This window comes from Epinephelus moara, chromosome 17, assembly GCF_006386435.1.
Source record: "Epinephelus moara isolate mb chromosome 17, YSFRI_EMoa_1.0, whole genome shotgun sequence".
NCBI lineage: Eukaryota > Metazoa > Chordata > Actinopteri > Perciformes > Serranidae > Epinephelus > Epinephelus moara.
In genome coordinates, this window is record NC_065522.1 from 17,187,361 (window position 1) to 17,212,986 (window position 25,626).

A 25,626-nucleotide genomic window follows, 5' to 3' on the forward strand; every position below is an offset into this window, starting at 1 on the left:
CACAAGTTGTACATAAAATGCAACTTCAAGTGCTGAACATAAGAGTTAAAACATGACTAAATAAAACATATAGAGAAATAAGGCTAACAATAAAAGTCAGATTTATGAGATTACAGTTGAAGTGAAGGACAGGTGAAACACACTAGATAAAAACCAGATTATAAAGATGTGTTTTATGTTTTCTTTTAAAGATATCTCTGTCGCCCACAAGTTCTCCTGCAAGCCTCTCTTCACAGGCTGAGCTGTAGTGGCTACAAGCTGCCTCTTTGTGGCTTGAAAGACTATAGATTGAATCATAGACTAGATATCACATGAGATCAATTACAGTTTTGTTTAGAGGAATATTTATACCAGATATCTGATACACACTGGCAATGCAGAAAACAACAAAGCACCATCACTGACTGTGCTGTTACAGATAATATGGGCTCACCATAATTAGTGCCCATGTAGCACCACCTGCTGGATGCTTGAACTCATTTGCAAATAAAACAGTTTTCATTGTGACAATTAATAGTTTGACCTTATTCAAAGATTAACTGTGAATGAAAGCTTGTCACTGCTTTTTTTAAACTCTGAAGAGGTTATACATATCTTTTAATAGAAAATTCTAATTTTATGTCCTGTCAATTTTCCCATGGTATATAAAATGGTATTGAATATCGACATTTTTCAATAGAAATTCCAGTATTGTGACATTACTGATTCTATAGGTTTTTCATTTATCTTAAGTCAAATGAGCAAACCCAAGAAACATCGGATAATTAAGCCTAAAATGTTCATTGTTGACCTTGGACGAAACAGTCCTCACTCAAGGTCCGCTTACTCGCTTTTTGTGGTGCTTCCAAACATTCATTCAATGCCTAGGAATCCTGACAATTGTGCCAACACCAACCGCTATATATCAAAATAGCTGAAAACTCTGGAACACGAAGGACCTTAATTTGTGACTGTCGGTGAACAGATGCTCAGAAACAGAGTATTTTTATCGGTTTTATTACAGAATTAGCTTCAAAACAAAAACATCCAACAGTTCAGTGGACACTGATATCTGGTAACATACAATTCAATGCTTCCTTTGTTTTCAGACTTTAATATTATGTAGAGACTCATTCTGCCATGATTGTTTGTGGTTCACATGGAGTGTGGCGCTCACATCTTCTGACATCACAGAATAATTGATCGAGCAGTCGCTTTATTGTACTTTAACCAAGAGGCATTGCTTTCTCTCAATGAACTACACTCTGAAACCGTTTGTGCAGCAAATGGTTAAAGGTGAAATGTGTCCATAAAAATGTAAAACAGACGGCTACAAGTTTTACTGTAAAATTGCAGTTCAGCCATTGAAAGCAGTCATTTTAAGGCATTTTCCTTCTCAAGAGGACAGAATCTGTTAAAAAATAAGGTGGTTTTCATCCCTACATAATCTCTGTCTTCTACTTCTGCATAGTTAAAAATGAAACAGCACTCCAGTAGTTTCACACATACTTTTACAAGTGCAACAACGTTAAGGCATTCAAGAAACCTCTCAAACAGACCTGCGTCATCATTAAGACACATCTCACATCTACTTGTAGCTGTCTTTAACTATCATTTAAGAGCTATAAAATAAATAGATAGATTATCTTATATTTGTCGTTATTTTATACATCACGCAGCATGTAGAGTTAGAGGTAAGGTGGGTTTACGTAGGTGAGCTGCAATGCAAAGCACGTGGTAATAAATTAGGTCAGTCGGTTCAGTGAAAACTGACATGCGTTATGTCAAATCACACTCGTTTCTACTGATTAAATTCAACTGTTTCCCCATAAAATAGTTACATCAGATGAAAGTTAATCTTTGCTATTTTAAGCATAAGTCTGGTGATATTCTATATTTTAATTTTTGTTGAAAAAAATCCCACAAAAAGACCAAAAACAACAATAAAATTGAGCAAATATTGTGGTGTATCCAAAGCCTGATACAGTAGCTTATTCCTCTGTGACCTTTGCACAGGCAAAGAGGGGTTACCATGACGGTAAGGATGGCACAACACTGGGGACTGACCCTGTGTCCACGCCTCCTCAGCGCTACCTTATCTAACAACATATGTCACAGTTCATGTGTTGCTAAAGTTTGCTCTCATCTTCTCATAAAGTCTATAAATAAAACACACTGTAACACGTATCTCTCACCTGTCACACTCTGCACTAACACGCCTAGCGACAACATACGACAGATCCTGTTCATGTACTGTTGAGTTATTATTTTAATGTGAAAAATGTTAGCTTTAAGTTTTAGCTTTAACCTCATTTTCTACTGAGTGGTTTCAGCCCTACTCTGGTTTCATGGGTCGCCCTCTCACTGCACGGCGCACGAGCCGCTGGGCAGGAAGTCCTGAACGTACACCGCTACAGCCTTGGTGAGGTAGGTCATGCTCCCGAAGCGGCCACTGGGTGCGCTGTCGTACAGCAGCCTGCACACTCCGGTGGACGGGTCCCTCTCCAGGATGTGCTCCTCTGCTCCCAGGTCCCTCTGGAGGAGAGGGAAATAAATAAATAAATGAATAAATCAAATCCTGCCTTACTTGTTCACAACAACAAATATCCTGGATTTGTGTCTTTTGACATCCTGCCAACCTGATCCTTGTAGAACATGTCGTTGGCCAGGTGGACGATCTTCTCCACGTGGATGATGGAGCCGATGGTCGGGATCTCCACGTCGGCCAGCATGGTGAGCACCAGGATGGCCTCCACCAGCAGCTGGCGGTACTCAGGCAGAGGGACGCGGTTCAAAACCGTCTCCACGTGGACGGAGAATTTGATCTCTCCTGGTGTCATCTGGAGGAATTCAGAGGATAAAGACGAGACAAGACACCTTTCATTCGACAGAACACATCCTATGGTGGCTTAACACTGATTTTAATGTATGTGTTAAACATGAAATTTGTACATCTCCATTAAAAATCAGCACACGTTTCAGTCAATTTCTGACTGGCTGGCAAGTGTCCGTTAAAACTAATTGAAATGACAAAATCTAAATGGCAAGTGTGTTATCGCTCTGGCAAACCTTAATTTTGAGTTCTTGTGTTTCTCAAACTCCTTTCAACAATGTACCTCCTTTGAAATATTTTTTATAGCCAAAGATCCCCTGACCAGCGCTAAACATTTTTGGTGTCAACGTAACTACATTTGCTGCGGCTGTCGCAGCAGTTACAGTTTATGATCGTTAAAGAATGCATTGCAACATACTGAATGAAATCAGAAATTTGTTTTGTTTTTATGAACAACAGACAAGTGGACGTCTTACCTCTCTGGTGGTTGAAGAAGGAAGGACGAACCCTTCTATGGACAAACCGTGGCACTAGAAGACAATGTGGTCATTACTTAATGTACAACAATTGTGTCATAAATGCTAATGGACATTTTAGATTTACTTTAGAGTTTGAAAATCAATGTCTGAACTGGTGAAACTGACCTTCTGCAGGATCTTCCAGACTTTCTGGTAGAAGCCTACAGGGACTCTGTTCAACGCTCCGTCCAGACGCCTCCTGCGCAGCCACTGGCCGTGTCTGGTATCCTTGGCAACTGGCACAAAGTCTGGAATATCCAGAGATTCTATGGACGGCAGCCTGTACCTCTAAACAGCCACAATGATACACACAAAAAAAGGGATTTAAAGCAATGTTTGTCGTGGAAAAACAGCACCCTCTTTCTCTTATAAAGGCATAAAGCAAGCAGACTACAAATGTGACCTGAGTGTTGATGTTAGTTGCTTGTATTGAACTGCGTTAGAATAAGTGTATACAACTCAAAATATCTGATTAATAGACAATCTTTACCCCAGCTTCAAAGGTTTCTAAGTCCACAGACTGAGCTCTCATGCCCTGAGAGGCAGGAAGAGAACAGAAAGGAGGGAGAGAAACAGAAAAACATGCACAAAATGAAAACCACAACAAATGAGAAAATAACAGTGTGGTGAGTGAGGTCGATGGCTTGAAACAGTGATGAAAACAAAACCACCCCGACACCAGTGGATCCTGGCTTCTTACATCCCTAAATTAAGCGTTACAGCATGCGTGAACCAGCATGGAGAATGATAGAAATGAGGTTAGAAAACAACAAGAAAATAATCTGATTAAATCATCAGCATGTTCGGCACAAAATGGCTCCAAACTCAGCACACGAGTGAAACGTAAGCCAAACTTCATCACCATGTAGCAGCGATTTAACAGCGAGTTAAAGGGCCAGCGTCCATTTTATTTAAAGGAACAGTATGTAGGATTTAGTGGCACTCGGCGGGGAGGATTGCAGATTGCAACCAGCTGAAACTTCTCCTGTGTGTCAGGCATGAACTCCAAGCAAGGATTGCGTCAGTGTTCATTGTTCAGGAGGTTTTTAGTGGTAGCCTAATTGTCCGCAGAGGTCTCCTCCTTGGCTGCTCTTTTTGTGTTTGCTTTGTCTGTTCTGGGCTGCTGCAGAAACATGGCGGTGCGACATGATGGACCCGCTCCCTATGATATAAAGGGCTCAGTCTAAGGTAACAAAAATATTCACAATTCTTATTTTCAGGTGATTATACACTAAAGAAAACACACTTCTTATATTATATTTCTGCCAGTATATCCACCTGGATCCTACACACTGGACCTTTAAAGTACAAGAGCCTGAATACTTTAGTACTATGTGTCCTTACGGAAATTATGGTTTTTAATAAATTTCAGGGACACTTTTGGAATCATCAACCACAGTGACATCTTCAAATATAGATCAGTTCCATCGGAAATGTTTAACTCACAATACATTATTCATCTAAAATAAAAAAATTACAGCTGAAACAGAAAATCGGCAACAAATGTTTAAACAAAATAAATAAAAACATGCTTCTTGTCTTTGATTTAAATTAAAATACATTTGATACATTTGGATTTTAGACTGTTGGTTGTATAAAATACGATTTGTGACTACGTTTCTGGAATTATTTTTAACAATTAATCAAGAAAATTATCAGCAAATTGACACTGAAAACAGTCATTAGTTGCAGCTTTACTAACAATAAATAATTAATAACCACTGATATTAAAAATGCAGCCCTGCTAGATTGAAGCAGTGTTAAAGACTCATATGATGACTTTTAGTATTTCAGTTGAATTAACACCCAGAAAACCACGTTTAAATGTGACTGTCACCTTTCGAGGGAAGCTCAGTGACTGGTCGAGCTGAAACGGAGACAACAAATCCACTCTGCATTAAACACTTTAACTTCCTGTGATCCCTTTTACACCCAAACCATCTATCGTTCCTGAAACTTAACGTCACTTTAAGTACTAAATTCCAAGGCATAAAAAACACTTTTATCTGTCTATATTTCAGGGATAATATCAAATTCATCAAGACCTTTTCAATCAGCTAAATAACGTCTAATTACTGACACCTCCACCAACACCATCATCATCACCATCATCACTCTGAGGTCTGGCAAAGACAACCTGTGATCCTTCTGCATCTGCGTCAGAATAAAATTAAACTTCGATTATATGTTGAGCATTTTGTTTGATTCACTTCACCGGCAGCCGATTTACCACAATCACATCTCAGCATCTAATCCTCCCTGGCTTCTTACAGATTAATGAATGTCATTATCATCGTCACCTTAACTGAGTCAGTCAAAGACACCCTGCGGTCCATCTGCAACAGAGGAAACACAATGAATTGCACTATTTGTTGACAACCAGGAGCAAAGCCATATTTCCTTTTCCACAGCAGAAGCCAAAAGCACATGAATAACATCCTTCTCAACACTGCAGAGCATCACAGCTTCACAGGTGAATTAACATCATCATCATCATCACCTCTGCACCCGGATCTGTCAAAGACAACCTGGGGTCCTGGATCAAAACAAAGACAGAACAGGCAGCATTATGACGTCGAACTTGACAAGTCATTCCTGACCTTGGTAACAGCGAAACGATCTCAACTCAAGGTCCTCTTGTTTGCTTAGCTGGTCTTAATCAGCAGATGGAGTTTGTTCTGTATGTGTTCAAGCTTTAGAGGACTCCTCATCTATGAGTGTGTTTACATGGACATGAATAAGCGGTTACTGATCGTGTATACTGTTTATGTGTTTGAGCATGTAAACACCACATCCTGTTTTCAGAAACCTGACTAAGACTTTGGAAAAGACAGGGATAAGCAGAATGATATAATGTAGGTCAAGGGTTTGTTCTGATCCACACTCCATTTCAGAAGGTGGTAAGAAACAGAAGAACAAGCAGCAGAAGACAAAGCAAAAGAAGCAGAAGCAGCAGCAGCAGCAGCAGCAGAAGCAGAAGACGAAGAAGCAGCAGCAGAAGACGAAGAAGAAGAAGCAGCAGACGACGAAGAAGCAGCAGCAGAAGACGAAGAAGAAGAAGCAGCAGACAACGAAGAAGAAGCAGCAGACGAAGAAGAAGAAGAAGCAGAAGCAGCAGACAACGAAGAAGAAGCAGCAGAAGACAAAGAAGAAGAAGCAGAAGCAGCAGAAGACGAAGAAGATGAAGAAGCAGCAGAAGTCTCACATCCTTGAGACTGTTCTGCCAGCTGCTGTTCGACATGGACGAGAAGTCCTAAAAGTTTGAACACCTACAGCTAAGCATTCTCCATCTGATGATGAAGGCAGTGAGAAGCAGCTGAAAGCTCTGGGACACATTTCATTTGTAACTGACAGACTCAAGGACAACTATGAAAAAAGTCCTCTGTGATATTCTGATTGGTGATGTTTACATGGAAGGTGAATTAACACCTACAGCATGTTATTGATTTTCTACTTCACTTCACATTATTTCTTAACTACTGATGTCTGCAGTTAAAAAAGAGAAAGTAGAAACAGATATAACACTGCGATAGTTAATATTCCTTCATGTGATCATCACCTTAAATGGATCCATCAAGGACAACCTGCGCTCTGCCTGCAACACAGAAACCAAGTTGTAAATAAATCACAGTCAACAAGCTGCTCCAGTGATTTATTTAAAACTGAATCTCAGCCTCAATGATTCATTTCACCCTACTGATGATTCTTCAGAAGCACAAATCTACGTTTTTATCAACAACCAGCTTCAGTTATTCTTAATTATTTCCACAATTCTCCTGCGATGCAGCTCGCCCCTTTCATTTCTCCACAATGCCCTTTTCCCCATCAGCCTCAGCCAGGTGAATTACCACCTAATGTCACCATCATCACCTTACTGGGATCCGTCAAAGACAACCTGTGCTCCAGCTGTGAAAAGACAAGAGTCAGTTTGCCAAAAAGACACGTCTCCATCATCATCATTATCATTTTGATATCGACTTTGAATGACACACTGGAGATAAGTACCGATACTCAGACAGTTTGTCTCTTTAGTAATAAGAGAAATAAGAAGTGTGTGTAATCTCACAACCACAGATAACCCTACCATCTTCATGTCGCTCTTCAGTTTGCTGATGCCAGCTCTCTCGCTCTTGGTGGCGCCCACGTTGCCCAGGTGATGGATGGAGATGGCAGGACTGACGCCGGCATCCAGCTCTCTAACTGTGGAGCGGGAAAAATGAATTATGATGACATGAAACATACAAAAACTGAGTGATAGAACAGAATCCAGTTGGCTGTGTGTACCATACAGGACTGACCGCTGCGCTGCACTCCAAACTCTTTCCCGCTGAGGATGTGGTGGAGGAGATTCTTCAGCTCTGATGGGCCGAGACTCATCAGGCTCTCTGTGGCCTCCTCTCCTACACACACACACACAAGTACAGGATGGTGCCAATTCAAAAGCAAGAAAACACTCTGTCTTACCACAGTCGCTCATTACTCTGATTGAAAATCTAAGGGTGCTTTCACACCTGCCCTGTTTGGTTCAGTTCAATTGAACCCAAGTTTGTTTCCCTACTAGGTGTGGTTTGTTTGGGCAGGTGTGAACACGGCAATCACACTTGGATGCGCACCAAAACAACCAGACCAAGACCCTCTTGAAGAGGTGATCCCTTTTTTTCCCCTTCCTCTCTTAATGTTGTTGTTTCCGTGTAACATTCAGTACGTTTACATGGACAGTTTAATTCCACTTTCATTCGGAATGAAAGGCCATTCCGATTAAACGTGGTCATGTAAACGGTCATTCCAACTGAAAATTAAATCCGATTAAAGGGGTGGTTTATTCCGTTTGTCATTCCGAATGAAAGAATTTTGTGTGCATGTAAACGCTCATTCCTCTTTAAGTTCATTCCGGTCTTTCTGCGCATGCTCGTTTCCTTGCCCTTCTGGCACGATGACGTATATAGCACGCATAGCAATGGGCTGAGATAGAGCAGTCGGACTCGTTGCATTCACCGGTTTCCATATGCCAAAGCACGGTCTTCTATCTCCCTTCTTCGACCTTCTACCTCCCTTCTCCTCCTCAACAGACGAAGCATTAGCAGAACAAGGTTGTTGTTGTACTGCTGCTTCAAGAATATAAGCAAAACAAGCCCGAAAAAGGCACTAAGAACGGCGTCGTCAAGCATCTTGTTATCCGGAGCGAGGACTACAGTGTTTTCTTCCGGTAAATGGAAACACCTAACATCCGCCCCGCCCCCTATCCAATCAGAAACCTTCCCTCCTCCAAACCTTGTGCAGACCCGAATAAAGGCAACTAAACTGATCTCCCGTGTAAACCCTCATTCGGAATGAATATTTCCCATGTAAACTACCTGGAAAGACTTTTATTCTGAATGATATCATTCAGATTTATTTCATGAATGAGAAGCCATCATGTAACCGCACCCAGTGTGTCAAAAATCTATAAAATTCTAAAGATAATTCTGCAAAACATGACACCTGCTCTGCATGAGCTGTATAGATACATTTGTTGGTCATTGTGTGGGTCATACCCACATCTCTCAAACACTAAATCCAAGGACCTTTTAGGGACTTTACAAGCCCAAATTCCTCAAATTCAAGGAGCCAAAAAGGCGTAGTTTGGGACAAGGATCAAAGTTAAGTACTGCTATAACACTGAGATTTTTTTTATAATGAGAAATAGCAGGCTTTTTAGAAGACCACAGACAACAAGAGCCTTAGGTAAAAATAATATCAAAGGACCTCAATTTCTGTTCTTGTGCAAAATATATAAAGAATTTTTAATCAACCATGTCTAATTATGTCCTTAAAATTCCCCCCTAACATTCACAAATGTCCAAGGATTCCAAGGACCTGTGGGAACCCCGTTAATGGTTTCACAGATGGCTCAGATGAACCTACAGTATATGAGTCAGTTTGCTTTTTTAGCAATGTTTTTGGGGTGAACTATCCCTTAAACATTACCAGTTTAGGAGATAAAACACATTGAAAATTCATATTAAAGCCTATTGATAAAGTTGTCAATAGATTTTCACACATTCAGTCTGTCTTTAATTCGACCACAAAAGCACAAATGAAAAGTTACCGCATTTCAAAACAGAGATCTTTGGGCTCTGGACTGACAGGCAAATCATTAACTGATTAATAGAGAAATTAATCCGTAGTTAAAACATCATCTTCTCTCTCTCTTTCCTTCCTTACCTGAGCAGTTGAGCGAATGGGCCAGTTCAGTGGCCATGACCTGGATGATGAGGCCGATACGGAGCCTGAACATCTCACTGAACAGGTTGGGCTGAGTCCTGATGCTCATAGCCAGATACACCATGATCTCCTGGAGAACAGAGGAGAGAGGAGAAGGTTAAAGAGGAAGACGGGAGGATAAACTCCTAAATGACGACAGAGGACGTGACTCACCTGAGTGAGTATGGCCACGCTGATGTTGTTGTCGCTGGCCTCGTCGATGAGAGCGGCCAGCTGGTCAGGAGGGATGGGAGCAGTGATGGTTTTCTCTCTGGGCTCAGGGGGGAGGCCCACTGTCAGGTGCTTCTGGTGCGCCAGCAAATCAGAGCAGGCCTGAGAACAGATCACAGCCAATCAGAAAACAGCGTCGGGGGAATGTAAATTAATATAAACTTTATTTACAGAGTTGATTGCCCTGCAAACTTCCCTTTCGGACTTCTAAAGAATGAAACGAGGTTAAAGCTTTACACTCATAACTCCGACGCAATCTTTTTCAGTTAAAGCTCCTAATTTTTAACCTCTTATTTTGCCTTGTATTCCAAATTTTCACAACAAAAATAACAATTAAACAAAAAAAGAAAAAGCAAACAAAAATGACAGACTTGATGTGCAGAGGCCTTCACATGCAAGAAAACATGGCCTCCGTGACAGAGTGAAAGCCTATTCAGTGAATGTCACCCTGTTTTATTTATAACTCTGTCTATGTTTACATGTGTGTGTGTGAGTCATACCGAGTCAAGCTCCTCCACCTTCTTCTTCAGTATGCCAGAGATCATCCTGATGAGGCTCCAGTGTTTGAGTTCACCTGCCTTCTCATAAAGGTCAGACAGCAGAGATCTCACCGTGGTGCCCTTACCCTGCAGCAGAGTGTCCCACTCCATGCCCCTGGGATGGAAACAAAAGCAACAACAGCAGCTTTTTTAACTTTTTTTGGCCAACTTACAGCTGCCCCTTCTGGTCAATTTACAGAACCTTTAGACGACCTCGAGTATGAATCCTCAAGATGATCATACGGTACATAAAAAACACATGTGACACATTTTCATGCTGGCATGTTTGCTGGCAGTACGGCTGCTCATACCATTTATTGTTTTCATATCCTATTACAACTCCTTTAAATGCCATTTTAAATTATTGGTGCCAACTAGGGGTGTCTAAATCAGCAGCATGGAAATCCATGGATGGACTCCATGGAGTACAGATCAACAGACAGAGCACATGGTGTGTGTAAACAATACAAGATAAAACATGACGTCACGATACCTGTCTAATCAGGCTTCTCACTCAGCTACAGCAACATTAGCTGCTCTGTTTCAACAATACTGGGCCGAATAACAGTGCATGCAGGCTGAAATTCAAAAGAGCTGTTCTGTCAGGAGATACAGTGACTTAAACCAACGGGGAGTAAGAAAAATAACAACTTTGTTAAGCTATGAGTAAAGGGAAAAAAGTCTGCTAGCCGCTAGGCTAATTTATGCATTGTAAACATGCTTAAGCTAATAATGTGTGACAAGCGAAAAACAATTGACATGTCTGTGAACCCTGTCAGCTGTTACTGAGCTGAATTTGATACTTATTTCAAATGATGTTTTGTTTGGCTGTTGGGAGAAGTTTGCCTTCAGGGCTTTAAACCAGATAGACCTGAAAATGTAGGAAACAGATGATGGTTTGGGTTCAAATGAAAACTGTCTTTCAGAAAGGGCTTTTTGCCAAGAAGCCCTGAAGGTTTACTTATCCCATGTGCTGTTTTATTTGTGCTATTGGAGTCGGTTTAAAGTAAATTTTACTGCACTTAAGCAGTTACAATTACTTACTACTACATTATTTATGTATTGTTTTTATCTTTCATGGCCAAAAGCATAAAAGAAAGGAAGGTGTGGCAGCTTCTTCTGTAAGAGACTGGTGTCATGTCGATCACAGGCCCCTGAATCGTATCAAAATGAAATCGTGTCGTGGCAGACTTTGTAATATCATATGGTTGTCCAAAGAATCGATATGATATTCTATCGTGAAGAAACTGGTGATTTACACCCCTAATAACCATACAGAAACATACGGGAAAAATACTGCCTAATGCTGCAGAGAAGAGCTTCTTGTCTGTCTCTTCTTCTTCTAGCTCTACAAGCAACCATCTTTAAAATACACTACCAGCTCTGCTAACATCTCTGCTTATACGTTGATGTACAGAAACGTTTTCCCCACACAATTCTGAGACAAATTTTAAAGCACTAAATTACCAAAAAAAAAACAAAAAAAAACTAAAGGTTCTTGAACTAGTCGTTTCTGCGTGGTGATGCGGTTGGTGGGTGTGAATCAGTAGAAAGAAAATAGTTCCTAAATGAAACTACTCACTAAAGGTCTGTGGATTATCTTGAGTAACAGTGTCATGGTTTCTGGAATGAGACATTGCTGTTGAATTTTTCAAATATATATATTTGGCACTTGGAGCAGCACAGACCGAGTGCCATCTAGTTCCATTATATTGGAGAGAAGGCAGACATCGCTACGGCTGATATCTCCAACACTCAGCGACTCACACCAAAACAAACTAGATCGATAAACAGTGCTACAGGTAAGAGGAAAAAGATGTGTTTTTGATTTTGTGGTGAACTGTCCCTTTAATTTTGACATAACAGTCCCAATAAAGCTAAAATAAACCATATATCTCACTTGTCTTTGAAGAGGATGTAGAGGATATCAGCCTGGTCCTGGAGACTTTGCGTGTCTTTTAGCAGCTGGACCAAAGCGTTGTAGTCGATGCCTCCACTGGCGTCTTTGGGGATGCCGCTTTCTGTTGAGACGCTCGCCTGCGGAGCCTGGAGGACAGAGGCGGAAAGTTAAAGCTGCATACATAGAACATACATAGAGCAACTACATTGAGATTAAAGGTCTCGTAAACACACCTGAGTTTCTTGCTGTGCAGAGGAATCTGGGAGGTTCAGGTTGAGAGAAGACTGAGGAGAGCGGAACAGCTTGTTCGGCAGGTACATGTTCACATCTGGACAAAAGAAACAGTCTGGTGTCAGTAAGTGTCTATATCTTTGGGATATTTTTGTGAGAGGAAGCTCACTTTGTACGTCGAGGTTCTGAGCCTTGTTCATCAGAGTTACCATCTCCTTGGTTTTGGTGGCCGCAGCCTTGAACCTCCCCAGACCTCCTATCTGCCGTTTGGGCTTCTTGGGGGCAGCGTGAGCCAACAGGTGGTCCAGGTACTGCGCAAGGTCGTCGGCCTCTGCAGAGGAGGACAAGAAGGACGAGGTTGAGAAAGACAATTGAAAAGTGGGGGAAAAATAAAAGAACAGAAGTGTGGAGGATGGAGATACAGAGATAGAGAGCAGAAAGGAAAAAGGTTTATTGAGTTTTAAATACCAACAGATTCAAATCACCTTTATTCAGTGAACACACAAGTCCTTAAAAAACCCTATCATCTCAACTAAACCATCTTATTTACAAAAAGAATTCAAATTTTAAAAAGTGTTGTTATTTTAAAACATATTTTGACATTTAACATGCAGTTTTTAAAAAGGTTTGTTCACCCAAATCCCCCTGAAACACATTTTATCATGCACACACACAGTGGTATCTAGCCATACATAGAGCTTAGAAGTTAGAATCTAGTTAAAACTGTTATAAATTCACACTGCTGTTAAGGTATTTTAAATGAAAATGTTAAGTGTTTTGGGCTGGCAGCAGTCGCGGATATTTAAAAACACCATTAACAATAAAACCAACATTATTTGCATGGCTACATACACACAGATTTTGGGTGAACTGACCCTTTAAACCGTGAAGATCACAACATGCCTCATTCCTAATCAAAATGCTTGCTGATTTTGATGTAAGGTTCATCTGTAGATGGTGATGCTGATTCATACATTCACAGCAGCTGTCAGACAAGACATTTTAAGACATGCATGTTAAATTAAGCCAGCTACGCACTCAATGCAACAACAAGACCTGTTTAAACATGCTGAACTGTCAATATTTGAATTTAAATCCAAATCCAGTGAGGAAATGACTTGATTCAAAGCTTTAAAATCTGTATCAGCTGTTTTAAATGCAACACAAGTAAAGCAGCATTTCTCAACCTTCTCAAGCCATGAAGCCTGCAGCTTCAGCCGTCGTGTGAATTTAAGTTGCTTTGTGTTTGATTTTAAACAGCAATAAAGCTGGTGTTGTGTCTGCATGTCCAAGGTTGAGAAACATTTAAACAACCAACAGAGCTACACAGAGAGGATGGGGACAGGAGAAAGAGTAGCAATAAAAGAAGTGGTGATTAATGAGAATCTGCAACAGGTTACTTAGTTTTATGTCACGTTTCTGCTGAGATTAAACACAGATAATACATATTAAAGGATCTTTTTTGTTATTTTTGGATTTCAAATTAAGGGGTTAGCTGAATGACATCACTCTCAAAGACAGGTACATATAATTAGAAGACAATTTGAAATCTTACAAGAAAAACTACAAGAATCACAAACTTCATCTGGTCTTTTTTCTTCTGGGAGACATAAACATGTTGTAACATACATGTATTGCAGTTCATGTGTAATTTTGAGTCTCTTAAAAGGTGAATCATGGTACTAACACAGGGTTCACACACCTTCTTGAACATCAAATTCAAGGACTTTTCAAGGACTTCCAGGCACAAGTCCCTCAAATTCAAGGACCAAACATGGCATGGCTGTTCATTTTTTCCCCGCAAATTCACGATCTTTAAAAGATCTTATGGAGGTGTGGGAACCCTGTTCACAGTACATACAGGCAAAGCTTCTATGTGCTTCTACAGTTTATGACCGTGTATGTATTTAAGGAATACATACCACCAGGAAAGGTCAAACCAACAATGGAAAACAAACCACCGCCACCTGGCAGCGTGACCTCCATCTTTAATGAAATGTTTCCATCCCTGGTGTCACCATTCCTCCCCATCCATCAATCTGTTTTTTCTTACCATCATCATGGCGTAATTCATGCACGTATCCATCGCTGTCACCCTCATCATCATACTCTTCGTCATGGCGGATCATGCTACCAGAACCCTTACCATCCAGGAAGCTCAGGTGAGCAAAACAGGAAGTGGTCAAGAACTCCGACAGCTTCCCCGTCTGGATCCTGGAAAGGAGGACAGGATTTTAAAGTAGGAATACTGAGGTTAGAGACCCAGATGTATGTACATCGTAATTCTGGAAGGGATTTACTAAACCCCTTCATTTTCATTTATTTTATTTTTTTCTTTACTGAAATTAAAAATGCTTCATCTACAAACACAAAGTCCACTGTATACTGTATATTTTGTGTATAAATGTATAATGTAAACTCCTCTTCCTGTTGTAAAACCCCCTGAAATTCGCAGAGGCAAAACATGGGGCATGACCTCCTCAGTATCTTTGGTAAAATTCACCTTGCTCCTCCATAATATCCATCCTGTAGCTTCTTGAGTGTGGCCACAACTGCAGGGTCCAGGTTTGTACGGTCTTCAGCTGAAACACACACACACACACAAGGAATACATACAGTTTATACATGTAGAGTTTTAGTATTCATATATATAAAATTCAAGATTTCCCAATCTCAGTTAAACAGACAGGCTGCATCATGCAATACTAACTTCACCCTTCAGTTTCACATTGGACATACAGCACCTTCAATGACTAAATTTAATACATTTTCCAACACTTTTTAAAGCATATAAGCACTTCTAGATACATGGTGTGTGTGTGTGTGTACATACTCAGCATAGACTGTGAAATGGGAAAAGTGACAGTGGGTCGTCCAGTCATCCTCCATCTGGATGCGAGGTAGGCGATTTCTGTCCTCAACATCTCCACGATCATTTTGTTGTCCAACGCCAGGTAGAACTGCTGGTGGTCGATGAACTGGAGGGTTTAAGGGGAGAAACGAAGGGATGACTCTCGCATTTTTTTCCACCAGGATGAGAAGTAAATCCAGTGAGTATTTGGTCTTTTATGATGTCTTCAAGTTGGCAAACACAGACTATAAGAATGGAGGACTTCGAGCAATAAGGTGAAAGTCTGAATCTGTAAAGTAACTAAATTTAAAAAACATATATATAGGAGAGTAAAAAGTACAGTGTTTCCTTTCTAGCACACGATTGGATAAATGAGACTTGGATTATGCTGCAGGAGATGTGTGAGAGTTTGTTAGTAAATGTTTTAGTTTTGCTGTTGTTAAACTATACTCCTGTGACTTAAATTCATCAAGAATTTTTTTGTTTTTGGATTCTTCGTTCACCGTTGAGGCATGCAAGAAAAATGTTTCCTTTCCTTGTTTAAGGTACTTGGATACCTTTTACCACTGGCTATAAATAACTTCTCCCAAGACACTGTATGTTTCCTTACTAACCTGAGGTGTGAATGAGAAGATGGTGTTCCTGATGGTGTAGAATTTGGAGGTTCCCAGGACTCCTATTCTCCTGTAAGGCCGACCCGTCAGACCCAGCCTTGGGTTACGACCTGCAGCAGAGCAGGTAAAGAGGGGAGAAGGGTGAGTAAAGACCTGGAGAGGTAAACATTTGTGTAGCTATTAAACTTTAAGTGTCTAAATTTTTTTTTTTTTGCCCTTTATTGTGACTCAGATCTGATGTTTTCTGAACAATGCAAGCAGCAAAAAGTTGCATTTTCTCAGATCTCGGACTCCAAATCGCCGAAAATTCTCAGCATTGCCGTGAAAAACTTAAGTCTCTCATCATTCATAGGGGACTAACTGATTTTAAATTTAGCTCCAACAGCTGCTGGGCCAAGCAGTATTACCCCTCAATGGCACAAGGCCTTTACTCATCATTAAGTGAAGCAAGTAACAGTATCTCAGTGTCTCATGTCTCAATGGTGTCTGGAGTCCTTTTTTCGTAAGAGTCACACTTTCATAAGGACACATATAGCAACTGAATGCCATCATATTAATGCACAAGGCAAAATAAACAGAGATATTAATTAACTGTATTAATTGTAATACTCATCTCTTACGTACAAAGAGTGTAATAAACCATGAAACACTAAGAATAAATCGAATCTAAACTGTTGAGGAGGTTCTTCTCATGTGAAATCAGTCAATAAAAATGATAAAAGAAACTCTTTTACAACAACAATTATAAATCAGAGTACACTGGCCCCATATTTCCTACTTCCATTCATGTTTTATGGATGAATTTATAAATATGAATAAATAAATAAGAGTAAATGAACAAATGAGAGTCCAAATTTGGTTTTGGTCTAACTTTATCTTAAAAGAAAAAGCCCTCTGAGTTTGTACCGAGTCTGGCGTAGATGTGGCTAAGGACTCTGGAGGGCTGCACGTGGATGGGATGGATGTCAGCAACAGTCTCCACTTCTATACCGTTCTTCAGCAGCAGCTCTTTAATCTCCTCAGTCTCTGCCAGAATCGACACTATGAGAGGGAAGAGGTTTGAACATGTTTCAAAAAACTTAAACCACTGACACCAATATACACGTCACTTGGAGTGTATCCAGAATTTCCAACACTAATCTGGGAACTCACCCTGTACAACCACATCAGGCTTTGGGATGGTGGAGAAACGTCGGTTAAGAGGGTCGATCTCTCCGGGGGCCAGAAATCCCTGGAAAAATGAGACTGAGCTTTGAATGTCAGAGTCCAAAAATCCACGAGATTTTGGTTTGTTGGGTAAGAGAGTGAGACTGAGCATAAAAAAAAAAACAAGTGAAAATGAAGACAACACATAAACTTCACCTGAACATTATCAGACACTGTAAGATGCTAAAGCTCTACAAGCTAAGGATAATTTTATCATGATAAAATTATAAAATAAATTTGTTTGGCATTTAATAGAAAACATTTATATTGTAACATACATGCTCTCCCTGGTATTAACTTCATACATTTTTTCTCGAAAATAATCCACCTTAAAGGGAAACCTTGCTAATTTACGCCATAGCCTATGCCACAGTCTGATGTGCACCTCCCCGGAAATGTAACTACACGTCACGGCGACGCAGACCTCCTGTCTATCTTTATAAGCTGAAACCCTCAGTGGAAACAAAGCTTTTATTTACTTTAATTTCACAGATAAGAAACAACAGATTGTGAAGACAATAAAGCCTCCACAAAAATAGCATTTTAAGTCTTGTGTGTGATTTATCCTGGCTTCATATGAGCACAGGAAATCTCCGCCAGCCACTAGGCTAATTTATACAATGTGAAATGCCATAGGCTGGCGCTAATAACGTTAGCATGTTATGTTTGTTTGGAAAACGTGTTCAGTATAAGACAGTTGTTTTGTCAGTGAACCTTGTGAGTTGTAATGACAGTTGTTTTGTCAGTGAACCTTGTGAGTTGTAATGGAGCCGAATTTTGTAACGTTAACTTTGTTAAATGTTGCTGTTGTCCCTGGCTTCATATGAGTAGAGGAAAAGTTCCCTAGCCACGAGGATAATTTATACAATGTAAAATGCCATAGGCTTGTGCTAAAAACATTAGCATGTTGTATTTGTGGGAAAAATGTGTCCAGATAAAGACAAGTGTTTGTCTGTGAATGCAGCGAGTTATAGCGAAGCTGATTTGTGTACTTGTGTTTGAAACTGTCTCTAGAAAGCCATGTTTAATGTGTGTTTAATGTGTGTTTTGAATCAATTACACTTCACAGAAACCCTGCCTATTGCCAGTGGATGGGCTGGGGAGGTCCGGATGCTCGTGGCATGGGGGATAGCCTAACACTGTTTACTTGCACACACTGCGATGACACAGAGCTGGTTGAAAATCCACAGAATTTCCCTTATAGCTCGTGACCTTACTGCTCACCTCGGACAGAAGGTTTCCAAGGATGTACAGAGACTGTCCCCATTTCAGAGGACATTTACCCATTGGGATCCTCTCCACAGAGTGGGGGTTCACATACTCCTCCTCCACCTGTTTGCACACACAAACAAACAATACAAAGATACAAAAAAAAGTTCAAACTGTAAATTTCCTTTGTCTCATTTGTTGCAGAAACACAATGACTGAACCATACAAGCACATTTAAAATACCTTATAAAGATTCACGTCATCAAGAATTTCTACAGCTTCCCCTGAAATGCATTACCTTATCTGGGGGGACACTGTAGAGCTCTGGCAGCAGTCGTATCCCGTCTTTCTGCTTGATCAGGATGCCCTCCAGAGCCTCCTGGTACTCCTGCACCTAGAACGACAAACAGAGTAAAATCAAACATCTACACTGTAAATATCCACAGAGGCGTGTATACATATTGTCAACACAATGATGCTTGGAATGGAAACACACAAGCTGATGTAAATTACCTGCTCGGGGCTGTTGATAAAGATGCCATCCAGTATGAGGTAGGTCCAGAACAGCGGCCACTCGCACTCTATGTTCTCAAACAGCTTCAGTTCTGCAGACTCGTAATACAGGCGGTTTGGATCCTGGAGAAACAAAGACGAGAAAACAGAGGCAGAATTCACTTACATTATATCAATGTGTGCAAGGGCTAATTTGTAGCTTCTTTTTTCTAGAAATGTCTTAGTCTGAAATGTTGTCTAATGTATTCTACACCAAGCAGCACCAAAACAAAAGCCAAAAAGCATAAAAATCGGAGCACCAAAGAACATGTCAAGATAAAGTGAACCCTTTCGCTACAGTCCATTAATCCAAACAGCCTCCTCCAAGAACCCGTTACGTAAGAGCTAAGCAACGCTGACCATGACACACAGCTCCTGCCACACTCAGCCTTTTGTGAGCGGACATGTTTGAATTCATTCAGCTGCTTAATGTAGAAGTGTCTGGCCACTGAGGCTCATAAGAAAGGAGGGGAAAAAGACTGAAAGAAGGAGAGAGCTTAAGACTTTCAACAAGAGTCACTACTGTCTTTGAACTGCCACTATTTAACACTGAACACTATGCACCTAAACAGAGATGCCATGGAATAACATTGGTCTCATTACTTCTAATCTGAACACAGTGAGATAAATGGATTATCATATACCTTTAGGGGTTGTTTACCTCTTTAGGTGTTTTGTGTCCGTCTCTCAGAAACCTGCAGCAGCCGTATCGACCCTGAACAGACACAGAGAGGAAGTCAGCGAGCACAGATATTCACCAGTGTGGCTGCTTCACTAAGTGTACAAAAGCATGAGGTGTGAACACTGGCAGCATCTGTTAAAAATGCTCTTTATCAAAACAAGTGACATTAATTATGACTTTACATTAAGATATTCTGCCTCATCCTCCTCTCCATAGCTAATAGTCCAATAATAATCCACACCTGTTCATCAAATATGGCTTCATACTGTCTTTATGTCATGTATTTGTCAGAACTTGTTTCCTTTGAGCATATTTTTATATACAAAGTTAGACTTCTTCCCCTTTTTATTGCCAATTTTGTACGCCAGCTTGGTCAGAGAGAAACGACTTTCTCAAACACATACTTAGCTTAACATTTAATATCCTTTAAATTGTTTATTTGGCAAACTTTGAAGAAAATTTCCAACACTTACAACAGGCACACGCAATGGAAATAAGTCCAGAACTTAACTGTTTTATCCTGAACAAAGTATTTTGTCTTTTATAAATACTGTGAATCAGAAAGTTGTTTTGGACTGTATTAAGCTGTGATGAAGATTTTCTGATATTGCATAAAGAATAAACAATAAATCAGTTATTTTTAAGGTGATTAAAGATTACTACTTAGCTGCAGCCCTACATGCCAACCGTCTTCTACCTTTTGTATATGTAAAGCTGATCTCCTCTTTCCAAATACTGACTGTATTGTGTTGACAGTAAAAGTAAATCCTTTTCCTGTTCCGCTGCACTTGTCTGCACCTGCAGTTTGGAGATGATCTCCTCCTTGGTCAGGTTGACTATGCTGATGTCATCAACAGCGAAGGCGGGGTACGAGATGATGGCCAGGACTCCAGCATCCACCTCTTTAGAGATGGACGCTCTGGGTAACATGGACGTCAGGATGGACTGAGGGCGGAAGGAAAGTGGAAAGTTAATATCACATATGAATGTTTTTACATCTGTGTGTGTGTGTGTGTGTGTGTACCTGGCAGTGCTGTATGTCATCAGCCAAGGCGTGGACCACAGATCCAGGTCCTCCTTTTGCTCCAAACAGGTTGAGGTCGTCCAAAGCCTCCAGAGCTGCCTGGAGGACACACAGAAGTCATGTGGCGCTCATTTAAAGCAAGACAACAGTATAACACATTTAATCAAGTAGATTTAAAAAATAAAATATTACAACACAGTACAAGACATACTGTAGTATATATAACAGGATTACTAAGGCTTATTCCAAGCTAGTCTCCAGATTTTCACAGAAATACGCTGTATTGCCTGGGATTATGTTTTTATATCATAATCCAGGTTACATAATTCATTTAAAATGAATAAATAAATAGACTTTAGCTCCGTGCACACACAGCACATCAGAGTATAAAACAGAGACTAACTGACACTTGCTTTTTTAAACCAGTGCTGATACTAATAGTTAAATTAAATAAGCAAATATCGAACAGCTGAGCAACACATTTCACTATCTTGGTTGACAGTGAAGATAACAGCAATAAGATGACAATAAACGTAACTGGAAATTAAACCTTTAGTGAGAGTAAAAACAAAAACCTAGACGATACTCGGGTGATGGAGAATCTTACATACAGGATACAGATGAATGAAAATGGTTAAACTATAAAACAGAAAGACAAGAATATAGATAATAACGCTGTCTAGGGTAGTAGTTAGACTCGAGAACTCCTGCAGGCTCTGTTCATCTTTTGTTATGTTCTTGGAGATTTTAATTTTATGTACATAGTCAAGCAATTTCTGCTGAAAATCCTTTAGGTTTCCCACATACGCGAGGTATTCCCCAGAAACAACTTCGAAAATACGAACCACAGGATAAGATAAACCACACACGGGATAATTTATTTGTTTAAATTACTGACATCCTGAAGGAGAGGCAAAGTGCTTCTGTGGGTTGTTTGGGTCTGAGACCTGACCAGTTTTTACCTTTACTTAAGACATGCTACTGGAGTTTGGGTTTCAATATTGGTTGATTGATGACACTAGAGAGGAAATACAGCAGTAGCAGTATTATGTATACATAGCTGTTGTATATGATAGTATAGTACAGATTACAGTCATGCTGCTTTGCTTTATAAATACTTATAACTAACTACATGTAATTAATGGAGCAGGGAACGTCCTGCAGAGGTGCCCCTTTCCAAGGTCTTAAATTAAACTCTGTGTGTGTGTGTGTGTGTGTGTGTGTGTGTGCCCACTGGGTACTGCAAGTACTCTGTGTTATTTCTGAGTGAGACGCCATTCTTGGAAGACCGCAGAGAACCTGATACCTCCTGTACACTGCGGGCCAAGGACAGCGCTGAGTCGGGCCCAGAGAGCGAGTATCCTCTCATGTGAAAACTTCCTTACAAGAATCAGGATGTTTATCAACTGAGACAAGACTTTCTCGTGCTGTGAAACGCTTTTTTGACATTAAAAAAACTAAAATATTCAGCTAAAAATGAGTCTTAGCTCTTTGCAAGAGATTTCACTTGAAAGATTTTATCTGACGGCAGCATTTCATTTATCAAAACTGACACTGTGTACACTTCCAGCACCAAAACAAAGTCGTCCCGTCCGACCCTGAGTCAGGGGGAGGGTGTGGGTCGTCTAAAGGTCAATGTAAAGGCCGCCGCAGTGACTAGACACCTTCCACCATGCTGGAGATTTTTTACTGGAGCACCTGTTCTGCTCTCACTCAGCACCCAGGCTGGTTTCTCCTCCATCTACCTGCCCTTATCATGTCACACTCAGGGAAAGGAAAGACAAGGGAAACTGTGTGTTTCTGTGTGTGTGTGTGTGTGTGTGTGTGTGTGTGTGTGTGTGTGTGTGTGTGTGTGTTGTGTGTGTGTGTGTGTGTGTGTGTGTGTGTGCTAACCTTGGCCATGCCTATAGAGCTGGCGTTGATCTCAGTGATGCCCTGGTTGGTTTTGTCTCCTCTTTCCCACATCCCATAATCCTGTGAAGAACCAGAAAAGGAAAGATCAGACATTACTGGTTCTAGAAAAGTTCTCAATCATTAAAATAGATAAGGGGAATGTTTTGTTTTGAGGGTGCTGACAATGAATGAACACTTACAGCCACTTTGTAAGCTGCTTCAATGTAGAACATGAGATTCTGGACTACGTCTACTTCATCTTGGGTGTAAACGATATGGAGACCTGGTGCACACACACAAACACAGGAACGGACACTTTATAGAGGCATTTACCAGTTGAGATACGAGGCATAATAGCGTCTGTCTGTGCTTTACAAACACAATCTGGTCTAACAACCAATGGCAGTGGAATGAAGAAACGTGACCACACTGTGATGACACAACACTTCTTGTTCTTTGCTTCCTGTTCAAAAAGTAAATGTTTTTCCTGAAGTTCTCAAAGAGTAAAAACAAACTGCAAATAGGAAGGATAAAGTTGACTAAATATAATGTCAGACTAAATCTAAAAAACAGCTGAGAAAAGGATTAGCTGGAACATATTTCTCTGACTCTCATCTCCCAAAATGTACCATTTTTCCATCCCATTACCTTAAATATCCTTCAACTTTTTCGTCAGGGAAACAAAACCCAAACAAGTATCACACAAAAATGTATTCTTCAAATCTATAACACCTAAAAACTCCCAGAACTTTTGAGGATGAGCCAATTTAGCCCCACTCAACAACTTCAAAGGTCTACGTAGAAATGTCTCTTTGCTGCATATTTACCGGACGCAGTCATCTGAGCGAGGAAGAGCAGGAAGATGGAGGTGGCGTCGACCTGCAGGTGACCCCACTCGTCGTCCCCGACAACAGGAGCACAGGTCCTGGTGTTGTACTTGGCGTGGAGCGAGTCTGAGGTACTTCTGCTGTATTTGAACTTCTCCACCTTATCCAGCTACGACAAAAACATTAAGTATTCAACAAAAGAAATAACCAGGAAGCAAAAAAAGCAGAAAAACACTGAGTAAAGTTGATACAGGTGTGATCAATATGCAATAAGTTGTGTCTTGTGTGTGTCTGTTGGAAACCAAAAAATACTTAATACAACACACCTGCCTCATTATACACTGAAGGATGCCTCTCATTAGCTTCACCACACTCTAGAGAGAGAAAGATGGTCAGATGTCAACATTTTCAACATAGTTTTTGGTGTTCAGGCGGAAAAACGAGACAACCAATTTCTGCCCTTCATCAGCAGAGAGAAACACCCCGCACTGGGACACATTTCAGGCAGTAAGAACAAAAATCTCCTCCCACAACCCAATGCCAGACAGACACCCACCTGCTCCAGTTCATAGGCCTTGGCCTTGTCCTCATCCCTGTCAGCGTTCTTCCTGTAGGCCAGACTGAGAGCCCACACAGATATGACGCAGTAAACATTGTCTCTGACCCAGGCGTGAGGCTGATCTGGGCTGCCCGGCAGAAGACCCGTTACTGGATCCTGTCGGACACAGAGAGGGGTCAAAGGTCGACTGTTAACACAAGCTAACGACCAAGCTGGACAGTGTGATGTAGAGGTGGACTGCTTCAGCGGGTGCATGTTAACTTCTGTAGCTCAATAATATTTTTTTTAACAACAAAGCCTGGGTTTATTTTGAAATTGGATTATAAGAAAGCCATTTGGCTCGCAAACTATTTAGTGTAACTGTTTGTTTTAATAATACTCTGAGGGGCTCTGGTGCATGTTTGCATTTCTTGTTTTCATATAGCATTCCATGAACTACGCGTTATTACTGGTTAATCTGACGATTATTTTCTCAATTGATTGTTAAGTCTATGAAATGTGAGATAACAGAGAAAATGCTCTTGAAAAGACTGAGGAAACCAGCAAATATTTACACTCGACAAGGTGGTTTCTGTAATTTGTTGTCTTTTTTGTCAAAAAAAAAGAAAAAAAAGTGACTTATCTGAATTGAGGTTCTAGGGATAAAGAGTGTTGTATGTTGTAGGTAGGGTAGGTGTGATAAGCAAAGGCTTCAACCTGCACCTCTTCAGTTCTGTTTTGTTTTTTGTTTCTCTTTTGTATATGAATGCTAAAACAAAGCATTAACTTAATGTTTATTTATTGTCTGTCTACCAGCGTGTTTAAGTTTTATAAGTTGAAAAATGACCGAACTAAACTGAACTAAGATAAGCTACGTTAAGCTAACCTAAGCTAAGCTAAACTAAGCTAAACTAAATTAAGGTAAGCTAAACCAAACGAAACCAGACCAGACTGAACCAAACCAAACCCAACTTAACTAAACTATACTAAACTAAAATAATCTAATCTAAGATAATCTTAGCTAAACCAAACCAAACCAAAATAAACTAAACTAAGCCACGTCAAGCCAAACCAAGCCAGATCAAACCAAACAAAACCAGGTCTAACCTAACCTAACTAAACTAAGCCAAGCTAAGCTAAGCTAAGCTAAGTTAAGTTAAGTTAAGCTAAGATAAGCTAAACTAAACCAAAATAAACAAAGTCAAGCTAAGCTAGACTAAACCAAACTATACTATACTATACTAAATTAAGGTAAGATAAGATAAACCAAACCAAAATAAACAAAACCATGCTAAGCTAAGCTAAACCAAACCAAACCAAACTGACTGTAGAGACTGTAAAGCCACTGGAGGTTGTTGGGCTATATAAATAAAAAAATTCCTTGAATGAAACAACACAATGACTGTGTTTACAAGGTCTTTAGTATCCCGGTTTTGATTGGGTTTTTTAAGTATCCCGTTTTTGTGTTTGTGCATGTTAACACCATATCCCGAATTCAGAAACCGGGTTATGCCCTTTTCCCGGTTTCAAGAAACCCGGTTTTGCCACCTGGAATACTCCGATAGAAGCCGGGATACTGGAGCATGTATACGCCTTATCCCGGTCTCTGACGGCTGCCCGACGTATGCGCAGGTGCCAGAGTGACGCACCAGATGTACAAGCAACATGGCGGCAACGAGAGCTTCCCATTTTTGGAGCGACGAAGAGACTGAATTTTGCCTGAAAATGATGAAAGAACTCAACATAACTACGTGTT

General features: G+C 40.4%; 1 protein-coding gene across 7 annotated transcripts in view; it reads right to left on the bottom strand.

Moving 5' to 3' along the window:
- Positions 1 to 980: 980 nt before the first annotated feature.
- phka1a (phosphorylase kinase, alpha 1a (muscle)) overlaps positions 981 to 25,626 on the bottom strand; it is a 29,377-nt gene continuing 4,731 nt past the window's right edge. The window contains exons 2-37 of one of the 7 annotated variants that reach the window (XM_050066537.1): positions 23,889 to 24,047; positions 23,659 to 23,706; positions 23,333 to 23,501; positions 22,706 to 22,788; positions 22,506 to 22,586; positions 20,613 to 20,711; positions 20,387 to 20,533; positions 19,568 to 19,621; positions 18,868 to 18,990; positions 18,653 to 18,748; positions 18,370 to 18,477; positions 17,092 to 17,170; positions 16,846 to 16,980; positions 15,940 to 16,049; positions 15,308 to 15,452; positions 14,978 to 15,056; positions 14,528 to 14,688; positions 12,644 to 12,805; positions 12,477 to 12,571; positions 12,244 to 12,389; positions 10,305 to 10,458; positions 9,748 to 9,906; positions 9,535 to 9,664; positions 7,629 to 7,730; positions 7,415 to 7,530; positions 7,201 to 7,236; positions 6,890 to 6,925; positions 5,831 to 5,866; positions 5,631 to 5,666; positions 5,437 to 5,484; positions 5,168 to 5,197; positions 3,821 to 3,865; positions 3,457 to 3,618; positions 3,289 to 3,342; positions 2,619 to 2,819; positions 981 to 2,514 (exon numbers count right to left, since the gene is read on the bottom strand). In XM_050066537.1, the coding sequence (XP_049922494.1) occupies positions 2,341 to 2,514; positions 2,619 to 2,819; positions 3,289 to 3,342; positions 3,457 to 3,618; positions 3,821 to 3,865; positions 5,168 to 5,197; positions 5,437 to 5,484; positions 5,631 to 5,666; positions 5,831 to 5,866; positions 6,890 to 6,925; positions 7,201 to 7,236; positions 7,415 to 7,530; positions 7,629 to 7,730; positions 9,535 to 9,664; positions 9,748 to 9,906; positions 10,305 to 10,458; positions 12,244 to 12,389; positions 12,477 to 12,571; positions 12,644 to 12,805; positions 14,528 to 14,688; positions 14,978 to 15,056; positions 15,308 to 15,452; positions 15,940 to 16,049; positions 16,846 to 16,980; positions 17,092 to 17,170; positions 18,370 to 18,477; positions 18,653 to 18,748; positions 18,868 to 18,990; positions 19,568 to 19,621; positions 20,387 to 20,533; positions 20,613 to 20,711; positions 22,506 to 22,586; positions 22,706 to 22,788; positions 23,333 to 23,501; positions 23,659 to 23,706; positions 23,889 to 24,047 (3,798 nt within the window). In that variant the 3' untranslated portion in view covers positions 981 to 2,340. Of the gene's footprint in view, positions 2,515 to 2,618; positions 2,820 to 3,288; positions 3,343 to 3,456; positions 3,619 to 3,820; positions 3,866 to 5,167; positions 5,198 to 5,436; positions 5,485 to 5,630; positions 5,667 to 5,830; positions 5,867 to 6,889; positions 6,926 to 7,200; positions 7,237 to 7,414; positions 7,531 to 7,619; positions 7,731 to 9,534; positions 9,665 to 9,747; positions 9,907 to 10,304; positions 10,459 to 12,243; positions 12,390 to 12,476; positions 12,572 to 12,643; positions 12,806 to 14,527; positions 14,689 to 14,977; positions 15,057 to 15,307; positions 15,453 to 15,939; positions 16,050 to 16,845; positions 16,981 to 17,091; positions 17,171 to 18,369; positions 18,478 to 18,652; positions 18,749 to 18,867; positions 18,991 to 19,567; positions 19,622 to 20,386; positions 20,534 to 20,612; positions 20,712 to 22,505; positions 22,587 to 22,705; positions 22,789 to 23,332; positions 23,502 to 23,658; positions 23,707 to 23,888; positions 24,048 to 25,626 lie in introns of all 7 variants that reach the window. The other 6 variants (XM_050066536.1, XM_050066542.1, XM_050066538.1 and 3 more) reach the window with 6 other exon arrangements.